Below are 13,467 nucleotides of genomic sequence, written 5' to 3'. Positions count from 1 at the left end.
AGAGACTTCCGCTTGTAAATTGTGTTCCCTCAGGTCTACTTTCAATTGATACTAAAGTGTATATTTTTAATAGTATAATGGAAACAATGACGATAGCTTGCTTCCCTTGACAGGCATAGTGCATAAATTGACCACATACTATAGATTAATTAATTACACTAAAATTAAATACTGACCAAAAAAGTATGAATGAGGAAAGAAAGCCTGATATATTCGCTATATAATACCATTATAGTTAAATAAAAAAGAGGATGTTCTTCTCCGTAAATGTTTATTAACTAAGTGGTTTCCAAATCGTCTCTGCCTTATAAAGGGTTAATCCGTTTGAGTTATAAAAACACAATGTATGGTGGGGTTGTTTCTCTTTCATCGGTCTACAATAAAGTCCGCGACGGTGTATAAAAATGTTATGTTATAAGGATATTACTTTGATAACTTATTTGGTATTAACGTATTAATTATATCCGGCACACGCAATTTGTCAGTCGAATAAGGCGGCGATATAGAAGATTTGAATTTCGTGCCTTTTTGTTGCTTTTTGTAATGACAGCGTATGTTTCTTATTACAGCGCCACCTTTCGACAAAATGAATAAATAATAAGTTCTTTAAATCTGCAAGCATAATTGCTACTCATCAACAGATGGCTCTGTAACGATAGTGATGTCCAAAACCGGTATTCGATTACAAAATATTTTTATGGCAACACCGACTCTCAAACGTCAAAGAAACCGACGCTATCACAGAGTAAAAATATTGTCTGGCATCTCTTGATGCCATAATTTTGGTATATTTGTTAGATTTTGCTGAAGCCTTTAATTTTTGGTATTGCACAGTGAATAATAGTGATAAAAGTGTGTTTTGTGACATTCATAGGAATTGAGTTTCATCAAAAATGGCTAATATTGGCCCTAAGAAAGACGGCGCGCCAAATGTAGAATATTTCCAGTCACCGGAATCGCTAGCGCAATTTGATCAAATTCGTGTTTGGTTGCAGAAAAATTGCAAAAAGGTACACTCTTTCATGCCTAGTTTACTATTAAAACGCTGTAATAACTTAGATTAACCTGTAAAATATTTTGGTTTAAAATGTTGCTGAATGCTAACCCCTTCTATCCAAAGAAACAAACACCAAATATCTTTGAATATCTTATGAAAACTTTTATTTTGTGTATTTAATATAGCCATCGGCCACCATATGAATACAAAAATATATTAGTACCCATTGTTTCAGAGATGTGTCTGTAGTTTACATGTTAAAAGATTAAACATGTGAATGAGTTTCAACATGTTTCCTTTGGTATTTAAATCATAGTAATATTATAATGAACACTTCTCTGCTTTTTCTTCCGCTATACTAAAAATTGGTCTAGACATTAACTTTATTTAATGAGGAATTTTGAAAACAGATTGACAGTATTATTATCTAGGTTTACTTTCAGTGATATGATTCCTTATACAAAATTAACAGATTATTGTTTTAGTCAGGCTTAACACATTCACTGCCAAGAACACGCTAGGTGTGTTCATTTTGTATTTAAAATGTGGCGCTCAGCACTGAAAGTATTAACCCTTTTTATAGTCATATGGAAAGGGTCAAAGCCCAATCAATTTGTTAGAATTGAAAATAGTATCCAAAAAACCTCTTATATTGCAGAACATTTTTACTAAACTTGACAATACTTCATGTTTCTAGTTTGGTGCATTGGCTCCCTTACAGTACACATATACCCTTCACTTGGCTCATACACATTTTGAGTTGTTAAGACAAAAATTGGTATTTAGAGGGCATAATTTAATGACGGGTAAGAAGTTCCTATATATTACACAAGTTCTTTAATATTAATCAAAATTAAAACAAAGAAGAAATTGAATTGATTAATTAATCCAATATTGATAAATTTAATTACTGGTACTGTTCCCCATATACTAGTGACATCAATAATTCAGTTTATCTATTAGTTTAGTGATACTTAGTCAATCTGAGTTGGAATGTCCTATAATATTTATTTATCTATAAAGGAAATATTTGGTTAGTCTCGTTATTAATTATTATGCTGTCCAACAGAATAGGAAAGGAAAAAAGCCAGATGCTGTGTAAAGCAGTAAACTGGTCAGTTTTAGGTTTACCTTAAATTAATATTTAACTTAAGTTAATGGGTAGGTAATTAGGAAAATAAAAAATAGAAAAATATGCTAATATACCCTCAAAGAGCCAGGTGCAAGAATTAGAGTTGTGCCATTCTTGAAAACATCTGTTTACTAGGGGAAATATTCTCAAGCATGAATGTTTTCCTTACAAAACGAAGAATGTTCTTGAGAACTGCACTATTGTAGCCAGAATTCCACTATTAGCCAAACCCTGGATTAATATGAAACCTAATACTGTGGAATAATAAATTTTATCAAGTCTATTTCTCTTGTTTTGCAGCATGTCCAAACTGATCCACCGACAAAGGAGGGCTTGGCCCAACTGGTCATCCAGCTCATCCAGTACCAGGAGAACAAGCTGGGGAAGAATGCGGCTGATCCACCGTTTTTGAGGCTTCCAGTAAGTCTTACATTTTATTATTTAAGACGGAGGAGGATCATTTTTTATATCACACATTAGTGATTAACCTTTTGAACGCCACAGACGGCAATTGACGTCAACGCAAAATCGTGACAACGACGCCAAAGACGGCATTTGACGTCGATCGGTTTTTGATGAAAATCTACTGAAAAACACCCCGCTTTTAGGTTGGCATTATTTATTCACGGCAAATGGATGCGCCGTTTGGCGTTCAAAAGGTTAAACAAAATGTAGGTCATTTTATTTGATCACTAATGTGTGATATAGAAAATGTTCCTCCTCCTTCTTAAAACACTCCAGATTGCATAATAAAACCCCTGGGGTCAGCTTTTGGTAAAATAATTCCTAAATTATCTCAGGCACAATACAATTACTATCAACATATTTTATTAGAATATTTTATATATAGGAAACATATATATAGTAATCAAATCAACAACATAATATTTACATACTTATGTGTTATTTTAAGTAGAAACACTATTATATAAAATATAGATTATAAACTCATACATATGTATGTCATATACGAAAGAAAAAGTGACCAAGGGCTCTAGTGCCCATTATACATTGTTAAATTATTATTGTTATAAATTATTGTTGGGCAATTTAAAAGAGTAAGGTGAACTTACAAGTAAGGTTAAAATGAGTAGCATTTGTATAAATAATTCCAATAAATATTAATCAAGTTTTATTCATGACTTGTTGATGGTTGACCAATCCCATTTAGTATTTGGCTGCTTCGGGAAACACAAACTCATTGCCTGGCGCACCTGTAGTCCCGGTGCCTTCAATAGCAAATAGTGAGCCACCTTCAGGCTCCTGGGCCGCTTCGCTGGGGCTGTGGCTCTTGCGAGTAGTGACGTACAGGATGGACAGGTCGTGTCCTCCCCATGTGACTGAGGTCACTTTTGAAGCGGGCAGCTTGTGCTGTTCCAGCAGTTTGCCGGCCCGAGAATCTATTTTGATTACCTGGAAAAATTATGTCATCATTCAGCGTTTCCCATTGTTTTAGTCTTTAGTTTATTTGGCGAAATGGGATGCTATACGATACTGCGAAAGGGAAAAGGATCCAACCGACAAAAATCTCTCATTAAAATTTTAACTTTCTGTCAAGGCGTCCTTGCTTTTTGAAAAAAAGATAAGTGATACATTTCAGTGTCAAGTTTTTGAGTTTAGATTATTTTCGCTAAACCACAGATTATATAAGAGTTCTTACGAACAGATACTTATCTCTCAAAGAAAACGCAAATACCTACCGTTTTGATACCTACACAAAAATACAATGGAGTGACCTTCAGCGCGCCGCTCCCCGCACCGCGCGCACCGGCACAACGCTAGGGTTGCTGACGCTTAGAAATGATAAACAAATACCTACTTAAACAGCGGAGTGAAATAAAAGAAAGCTAAATCTTAAAATGTACTAATATCATGGTCTAATAAAACATGGTCTTCTATTCCCAGAGTGACACAGGCCTACGTCACAATAACATGGCCGCTATATATAGCGCTATCGCATATTATCATATAGCGCTGTCGCATATTATCATATAGCGCTGTCGCATGATGACGTAGGCTTGTGTCAGTTAGGTGACCTAGAAAAGACGGGAATAGAGTACCAGGCGGAGTATATTATTATACCATGTCTAATATCCCGTTTATGAGTTAGTGTTTGCGAAATACTAATTTTAAAAGGTCATATATCCCTGCAGTAACCGCAGTGTTTACGCCGTTTTATAAACCGCGCAATGACCCCAGCAAGAATTTAGTTTTAAAACTTCGTGTAATTTAAAACCAGATAGAGATTAATGTTACACAATAAAGAAAAATAAAAGTTAATGAGCATAAATGAGTAGGTACTTTGGTGTAAAGTTAACTTACTGTCGTTAAAATAAACATTTCCCAATACGTAAATAAAAAAATTGTTACCTATTCAAATATATAGATCAGCGAATATAGATATCTAACGATACATTTGTCGTAATACGTTTAACTAAAGAAATTCAATAGTACCTACCTACGTAGCTTACCTATTGTAACTATCGATATCGTAAAAATTGACAGTGCTGCGCGCGGTGACATGCGTGCGTGAGCGCGTGTGGCAACCAACTGGCTCGCTTTTCTACCGTGAACGGGAGCAGATTCGTAGGTATAAATCCGAGTTCGCGCGGAGAGTTCCATAGGCCTGCCTGAAGTTTGTATGCTTAGAAACTTACTTGTCATGCGTTACGTTGCGTATGACACATATGTTTCTAAGCATACAAATTTCAGGGTTCAGGTTCAGGGCGCGAAGCTAACGTGCCAATCGATGTCACGTTGTCAATCAATGTGACAGTTGCGATTCGTTCGCTACGGAGCATTAAGGATTGCACGTTAGCTACGCACCCTGATTTCATAATGCATTGCATACTTAGGCTAAGTGTGTCCCTAGCTTTATTGTATTAAGATTGAACACTAAAATATACCGTCCGTACCTTTCCACCACCGTAGCATGCTACCCACAAGTTGTCGTCTTTGTCTATCGTCATGCCGTCTGGGACGCCCGTTACATTGTTTGCTTGGAAGCTGAATAGCGTTCTTCTGTTGCCTGAAATAATTCAATGTCATTAACATTTATATTGTGGTTGACATTCTCTCACTATATGATCCGACAAGCTCGGGTTAAATGCGCAATTCATATTATGTTTATATAAAACAAGGACTAAAAGCAAAGTTATTTGAAATTTAAATTATTTCCTGTAATAAGGCACAGGCGGTTAAACCGTCTTAAGTATTTTTAACGCTTTTGGTGACCTTTGTTTTTTTTTGTGTTAGTCACACTGTATCCTACAGCACAGCAGAAATGCCTTCCTTTTCTTAATTAAGTACATACAGTCAGCAGCAGAAGTTGCTAAGCGGGCCTGGTGTTCAAAATGATCTTGATGCGACTTTATTGTTAAGAGAATAAGAGCGTGTCAATGTCAAGGTAATTTTGAACACCTCGCCCGCTTAGCAACTTCTGCTGCTGACTGTACAAATAATGATGTCCTTACGAATGGAGCCATTTTGAAGATTGTAGTCGAAAACGTCGATATTCCTAGTGGGCGAGTCGATGTAGAACATGAACTTGTTGCCGGCGGTCCACGCCAGGCCGTTGGACACGGACACGGGGCGCACCTTCACCTCCGGGTGGAGGTAGTTCGAGTGGTCTATCATGTATAGCGTTCCCTGGTCCTTCTCAACGTCATTGCTCGTCTCTTTGCCCATTGTTCCTGGAAATTCACGGCCGTTAACAATAATATTTAGTAGTTTAACTATTCATCTCTACGTGAATATATTATATCGATATCGTGCTTGAATAATGTACACATTCTAAGGTACAAAAGCTTTAAAATAATCGAGGGATAGGGGTGTACATGCACTAAATGCACCATATGTATAGTATTTTGGACAGTTAAAATCCTAACTTATTGTAAAAAAAAAACGGCTACAAATATAATGACCACCAAAAAATACTTTGGTACCCTAAATAAAAAAATCATGCTTACCAAAAAAAAATTACTGAACACCAAAAAAATAAGGCCTAAAAATACAAAAGTACCACCATTTTAATTACGACTGCACTTCAAATTGTATTCAAATACCAAATATATTGAATGATCACCAAAAATCATTAATGATCACCAAATCTTGAAGACCAAATTAATGCGATATTTTCACCTAAATAAACCACTATGGTTACCAAAAAATGTATACATATTACCAAATAAGGTAAACTGAGGCCAAAATTACTAGCCCCTCCCGCTCAACCTCCCGTACCCCGCACCGCATACCTACCTTACCTATAGTTCGTTTTTTTAGCATTAGAAAGAACTTCAAAGAAGATAAGCGATCTTGACATGTCTTTTAATTGAAAAACCCTTTTTAAAATCAATAACTATTACTTATGAAAGCAGAAGAACATAAATGATCGTATTAGATTCATAATTGTTACATATTTGCCGTAACTTATTTTTAAAACGTGTTTTTAAATTAAAAGACACATCAAGATTGTTTACCTTATTTCTAATGCTAAAAAAACGAACTATAATCTACTTTTCTAGTAGCATTTCGTTATGCTACTAGAAAAGTAAGTCAAACTGCTATCAGTTAAGTGGGTTAGGTTAGCACTGCGATGCGACCCTTACAGAAACGAAATGGTACTAGAAAAGTAGGTTAGGTTAGGTTACGGATCATCCGGCATCTAGAGGATATGGGCCCCAATGTGTCGAACCGTCAATTCGGGTTCAGGAATGGACGATCCACTATTGACGCACTAGAAACCCTCAAGGCTTTCTATGAGTACGCGACGGAAAACAAGGAGGGAGCGGTGGCGGTGTCACTGGACATCGCAAACGCATTTGGCTCCCTTCCGTACTCAGTGATAGAAGAGGCGCTTCGCTACCATGGGGTGCCCTTTTATCTCAGAAGGGTTGTGGGGCACTATCTCACCGAAAGGGTAGTGCTCTACAACGAGCGAGGTGGCCGAAGAAGAGAGAGGACAATGACCTGTGGCGTTCCCCAGGGGTCTGTACTTGGACCCCTGTTGTGGAACATAGGATTTGACTGGGCCATCAGAGCGACTCTACTTCCCCGGACGACTATTATTTGCTACGCGGATGACACAATGGTAGCTGTCAGGGGAGCTCAGTTGGAGGAGACCCTCAGGAAGGCCGCCGTTGCAGCTGACCTGATGGTCAGTAGGATCAGGGCATTGGGCCTAAAGGTGGCCCTGTCCAAAACGGAGGCTATCGTCTTCGGGAAGAGAGGCTGGAGACTCCCAGCCGGGACAGTCCTCCCTGTGAGCGGCGAGATGGTCCGGGTAATGCCCCACATCAAATACCTAGGTATCATCCTGGACAAAAACTGGAATTTCGAGGAGCATTTCTCACAATTAGCTCCCCGAATAGTGGGCGCCGCCTCGGCTCTGGGTCGACTGCTGCCCAACGTAGGAGGCCCAGGCGCCCCGTGTCGCCGCCTTTACGCCGGCGTGGCTCGCAGTATGGCGCTGTATGGGGCCCCGGTATGGGCACATCGGATGAATTCATCAAATAAGGCCCTTCTCCGGAGACCACAAAGGGTGGTGGCTATCCGGATGATCCGGGGCTATGTAACGGTATCATGGGCAGCGGCATGCGCCTTAGCGGGCACGTTGCCATGGGAGTTAGAGGCTCAGGTGCTAGCCGACGCGCATAGGGAGAGGGTCAGGTGCAGGGCCCTGAATGAATTTCCTGCACCCGAAGAACTGCGGAGGGTGCGTCAACAAGCGCACGAACAGATGCAGCAAAGGTGGAAGGAGGACCTGGAGAACTATCCCTATGGAACTCACACCATAGAGGCACTACTCCCGTCCTTCATGGAGTGGATAGGGAGATCTCATGGGACCGTAACATTTAGGTTAGCACAGGTGATGACCGGACACGGATGCTTCGGTCATTACCTGTGCAGAATAAAGAGGGAGGCTAACCCGGCTTGCCATGAGTGTGGCGCGCCGGATGACACGGCCCAACATACGCTTGAAGAATGCAGTAGTTGGGCCGTAGAGCGTCGCACCATGACTGCGGCTCTTGAAGTGGGAAACCTTTCGCTGCGCAACGTCGTAGTGGCTATGTTGGGCAGCGAAATGAAATGGAAGGCAGTTGCCTCCTTCTGTGAGATAGTCATTTCACAGAAGGAAGCCGCGGAAAGGGAGCGTGAGAGCAGGGCTGACGCGCACCCGAACCGACGCAGATGGCGGGGAAGAAGACGGGCACAATTTGCCGCCCGCCTAAACCCCTAGCAGGGCCAGCGAGCTGTGGGGGCCCGCACGGCGCTACACGATTGGCGGAGGGTCAAGCGTCTCTGACTCTCCTTTCCATCGATGTGGGTACTCTGGCGTAAGATAAGCCAGGGCCACCGGAAGGAGTCATGGTAGAATCCCAGGCATCCCTTGGCTCCTTCAAAACGGTAAGAAGGGTGACGCCGGAGTGGCTTTTAGTGGGTATACCTCCTCTCCCCCTCTCAACTTGAGAGGGAGGCTGCAGGAGGGAGTCCCACATATCCCCCAGGGCTCCCCAGGCCGGGGGAATGCGTAACGCATTTTACAACTCCGTAAAAGAAAAAGGGTTTGAACTGCGACCTTTACAGAAACGAAATGCTACTAGAAAAGTGGGTTAGGTTAGGTTTGAACTGCGAACCTTGCAAAAAAGAAATGCTACTAGAAAAGTGGGTTAGGTTAGATTTGAACTGCGACCCTTGCAGAAAAGAAATGCTACTAGAAAAGTGGGTTAGGTTAGGTTAGGTTTGAACTGCGACCCTTACAGAAACGAAATGCTACTAGAAAAGTGGGTTAGGTTAGGTTAGAACTGCGACTGTTACAGAAATAAAATGCTACTAGAATAAGGTGACGAAGTGGATTAATTAATTTAATAGGATAACGATAATTATATTAAATATTTGCACATTTTTAATTAAACTGTGGTTACAATGGTCATTTACTATTTTCGGGTTTGCAATGATTATTTTGGTGTCATTTTCTTTAATAGGCTAGCAAGATGTAAAAATTTGGTTATCATTTTACATTAAAATGGGGTTTGAAATTTGGTAATCATTTAGTATTTTTGGGTTAATAATGATTAGTTTGGTGTCATTTCCTTTAAAAGGATAGTAAAGTGTAATAAAATTGGTAATCATTTCACATTAAAATGGTGTTATAATTTTGGTGATCATTCATTATTTTAGGGTGGTAAAATAGATTTTTTTGGTATTAAATTTTACTAAATCTGGTGATCAGTTAAATAGCAGCCAAAAAAAAACCCTAAACTAAAAAACCCTAACCTAAAATGCCCCAAACCCTAAACGAGGGGCAACGCTCGTGTGATTTGAAAACCGTTGTCTGGGTGGTTGGGTGGGTAAGCCACAGTGGTGAGACACGCAGCTTGCCGTCACCCTTGGTCTGCCACCGCAGGATGTACACATGCTCAACAACAGTTCAATTCAAGTACCTGAAGTACCTATATCATGCAATCAGAAACGTACGGCGACATACCGAGCCACAGCCGCCCTTTCGCGTCGCACTTGGCATCGTTGCACCGGTTGTCCGGGTGCCCGAGGTCCACGGTGGTGAGCAGACGCAGCGCGCCGTCGCCCGTGGTCTGCCAGTGCAAGAGGTACACGTCGGAGCGCGCGCTTAACACGACCACACCGGGGTTGTCGCGCACTGTGACAACGAATGTCACTGGGCCGTAAGCTGGAAGAGAGTTCCGGTTTTTGAAGGCATGGACAAAATAAAACAGAGTGTACTTGCGTACTATATTGCTTTACACAGGTGGCGTTGTAATAATCTGAAAGAAAAGTAATTTTGAGCCAATAAATTCAACACCTCAAATATAGTTTGGGCACTTAATTAGGCTTGCAATCCCAATTTGTATGACATCCCCAAACGATTTAGACGTCCGATTTGTGGACACAGTACCAAAAAAGCTGTTATTATCCAAACAGTTCTTACAAATGTACCGGCTGGTGGTGTTCCCGGTCTGGCCGTCGAGGCGGTACACGGTCTGCCCCGAGATATCCACCCAGTACAGCGCGTTCTCGGTCTGCGACCAGTGCGGGCCCTCGAAGTGGTCTCCACCACGGTACATCTATAATCAGAATCATCGTTATATCAATACATCGCTATAGAGTGGACTTAGCGTAGTCCAAAAAACTTGTTTCTGTTAACCAGGATTTTTTCTACGTAGCTAAAAGTTTTTTTTTTTTGACACAAATTGAGTAAGTCCCACAGTAAGCTCAATAAGGCGTGTGTTGTGGATTGTGGGTAGGTACTTAGACAATGATATATATAATACGTATATACATATTTATATATATACTTAAAATAAATAGAAAACACCCTATCAGCAGCAAATTGACCGACCTTTAAAACAGGTTTACTTACTGGGCACCCTGTATTATGTAGTTAAACATTTTTTTGTTGTGCAGTTCCATACTGGTATTCATCAGTAGTTCAATTTCACCAAAAATGAAATTTCAAAATCACCATAGTAGCTGATAAGATTTTAAAAGTTTCCTCAGTGTCTCAAATAATCATCATCGGAACTGAACCTTGGCAAAAAAATCCTTTTGTCCGGGTCTGCCTAAAACGTAGTCTGACTAATTCGCGATATGACAAAACTTCATTTGAAATTCGCTATTCGTCTAAATCGCTATTGACCTATTACTTATATCACCTATTTCGCAATATGTCCCAAACGTAGTAAGCCTAAGTAGCTGTTTGTCCATTTCGCGATACGCCTAATTATCAGTTAGACTAAAACACGTTACGCCTATAAGGTAACAGCACCAGTCATGGGACATTTAAGAGGAAATTTGGAGTATTTGTGATATTTCCCTGATACATGTAAATGGTCTACCGCTTAGCGTGTTAAAAGATGAATGTCCTATCCGTCTTTCATGTTTCAGGCGTGTTGTATCAAAGATACTGCAATGAGTTTCCACATACTTAACAAATTAAAACTATGTTTTGTTTCTCTAGTCATGGACACCAAAGCTCCAGTAATGGAACCCCGGCAATGGACGTGGATCCAGTAATGGGCCCCCTATAATGGACATTGCTCTATCAGTATAAAATATTGAAATAGGGAATAAGTTATGGCAAAAAAAAAACAAAGTTTGGTATAAGCTTTTATCGCTGAATGTATTTTTCTTTCCACAGCCAATTATTATCGTAAGAACCCATCGAGACAATTCTAAAAAACTCTAACACAATAAGGTTGCATGTTTCATCACAGAGTTCCTATGGCCACCTCCTGTCCCCGTCATCAGACCAGCTCGATGGTACCATAATATTGCATTGTCATCCGATTTATACATGCATGTAAAATTTCAGCTCAATCGGAAACCGGGAAGTAGATCAAATTTAACTTGCAAGATTTGATTACAGACAGACAGACAACGGTCAGGTGAAACTAAATAAAAGCTTGTAAAAATGATCTCGTGTCAAATTCGCTTTTAGACCAATACGTAATAAGTCTCACGCTGCCAATTTCGCTTTTGCACAAAATCGTAAATATCGTAATACGTCCGAGTCTCACTGTGCCAAGTTCGCTTTAGGACAAAAACTCATTAGACCTAAGTCTTAGTGCGACTATTTCTCGGTTGGTCTAGGCATAACGCGAATTAGTCAGACTACGTTTTAGGCAGACCCGGACAAAAGGAAAAAAATACTTAAAAACCTTAACTAGCAAACTTATAACGAAAAAGACAAAGCGCTAAATGTGAAATGCGCGTCGTTGAGGAATAAATAGATTCAGAAATGACCTCCATCCGAGGTAACGAACATTTAAAAAGCGGCTAAGTGCTAGTCGGACTCGCCCATGAAGGGTTCCGTAGCAGCAAGTAACATAATAAAGTTGCGGTTTACGATTTATGACGTATTAAAAAAAACTACTTACTAGATCTCGTTCAAACCAATTTTCGGTGGAAGTTTGCATGGTTATGTACATCATATATTTTTTTTAGTTTTATCATTCTCTTATTTTAGAAGTTACAGGGGGGGAGGGGGGCACATTTTACAACTTTGGAAGTGTCTCTATATTAGAAACCTCAATATAATTTTGAAGACCTATCCATAGATACCCCACACGTATAACTAGGTTTGATGAAAAAAAATTTTTTGAGTTTCAGTTCTAAGTATGGGGAGCCCCCAAAATTAATTGTTTTTTTTTTCTATTAATGTGTGAAAATCTTAATGCGGTTCACAGAATACATCTACTTACTAAGTTTCAACAGTATAGTTCTTATAGTTTCGGAAAAAAGTGGCTGTGACATACGGATGGACAGACAGACAGACATGACGAATCTATAAGGGTTCCGTTTTTTGCCATTTGGCTACGGAACCCTAAAAATGTAATAAAAAACATGCAACCTAATTGAGAACCCTTCCTTTTGAAATATACGAATCGTTTGAAAACTTGTTATAATTACTAGAACAAATATTTCATATCAATACGGTCGCTGTCAACGATCAATCAACGTTACTTGCTGCAGAATTGCACATCTATCTGTCAAAAGATATCTTTATAAATACAACACAACACTTACATTTCTTATTAGTGGTGAATTGTTAGAACTAGAGCAGCACGCACTGGCGAACGCAACTGTTATAATAACACTCGTTATAATTTTCATTGTATATTTTATTTTTACACTTATTTGTATTTCTGTCAAAATTGAATGTTCTTAATGCGGCCTCTTCTCACCGCGTCTTGTCTCAGTGTGCAGAACCGGCCCTTGCGATTAACAAGTCGACGTTTGATATAGTATACCTACGAGTATTACACAGGCTCAATGAGCGAATTTAATAAAACCCGTTGGCCTTATCCAACAGATAGTTTCGCAAGCTCATACTTTGATCAATTGAGTTTTAGAAAAAGCAACCTTGAATCATGTTACGTACAGTTAACTTTACAAAGTAACAAACACATACACGAAGTCGAATATTAGTGTTTTGAACTAATTTGTATTTAACATCACGGGTCGGATTATAAATGAATATTCATAATGTAGCTATTTTTAACAGAGATACACAGAGAACAATTCTGACCGCTCATTAGACCTAGGTTATCTAGGTGCGGTGAGGTGCTGCTCATTGTCACGGGAGGGAATAAGGACAAGGGCTACGTTAATACAATGTGTAAGTTGCGTTCATTGTAAGTAAATGCTTTTATATTAAAATTTATTTCTGCATATGCGCTAAATCTCGCGTGCAGGCGCTGAGCGGTGAGTTCGCCGGATCCGGTGGCAAGCGATGACGCTTGAATGAACAAGCTAATACAATAACAAAATATTTATGCGCAGATGAAACGCTGCTGTAACCTGAAAATGCCATACAAGGATT

At 39.7% G+C, this 13,467-nt stretch overlaps 3 protein-coding genes across 4 annotated transcripts in view; 2 read left to right on the top strand and 1 right to left on the bottom strand.

The window, feature by feature from the left end:
* The first annotated feature begins 738 nt into the window (after positions 1-738).
* LOC134794844 (SWI/SNF complex subunit SMARCC2) overlaps positions 739-13,467 on the top strand; it is a 29,007-nt gene continuing 16,278 nt past the window's right edge. For both annotated transcript variants that reach the window (XM_063766655.1, XM_063766647.1), the window contains exons 1-2: positions 739-1,010; positions 2,430-2,549. In XM_063766655.1, coding sequence (XP_063622725.1) covers positions 894-1,010; positions 2,430-2,549 — 237 coding nt within the window. In that variant the 5' untranslated portion in view covers positions 739-893. The remainder of the gene's footprint in view (positions 1,011-2,429; positions 2,550-13,467) is intronic.
* On the bottom strand, positions 3,236-12,867 carry LOC134795752 (regucalcin-like). Its single transcript, XM_063767691.1, has 6 exons — positions 12,672-12,867; positions 10,075-10,210; positions 9,616-9,816; positions 5,603-5,821; positions 5,045-5,157; positions 3,236-3,542 (listed from the first exon to the last, which is right to left on the bottom strand). Exons 1-6 carry the CDS (start codon positions 12,756-12,758, stop codon positions 3,297-3,299), a joined length of 1,002 nt encoding a protein of 333 aa, XP_063623761.1. The 5' UTR covers positions 12,759-12,867; the 3' UTR covers positions 3,236-3,296.
* The window catches only part of LOC134795557 (uncharacterized), a 135,113-nt gene continuing 133,813 nt past the window's right edge, over positions 12,168-13,467 (top strand). The window contains exon 1 of the mRNA XM_063767454.1: positions 12,168-12,476. The gene's annotated coding sequence lies outside the window, so the exon portion shown is untranslated. The remainder of the gene's footprint in view (positions 12,477-13,467) is intronic.

This window comes from Cydia splendana, chromosome 1 (genome assembly GCF_910591565.1).
Source record: "Cydia splendana chromosome 1, ilCydSple1.2, whole genome shotgun sequence".
NCBI classification, from domain to species: Eukaryota; Metazoa; Arthropoda; class Insecta; order Lepidoptera; family Tortricidae; genus Cydia; species Cydia splendana.
Note: the sequence above shows the minus strand (reverse complement) of the source record. Positions and strands in the feature narration are given on the sequence as shown.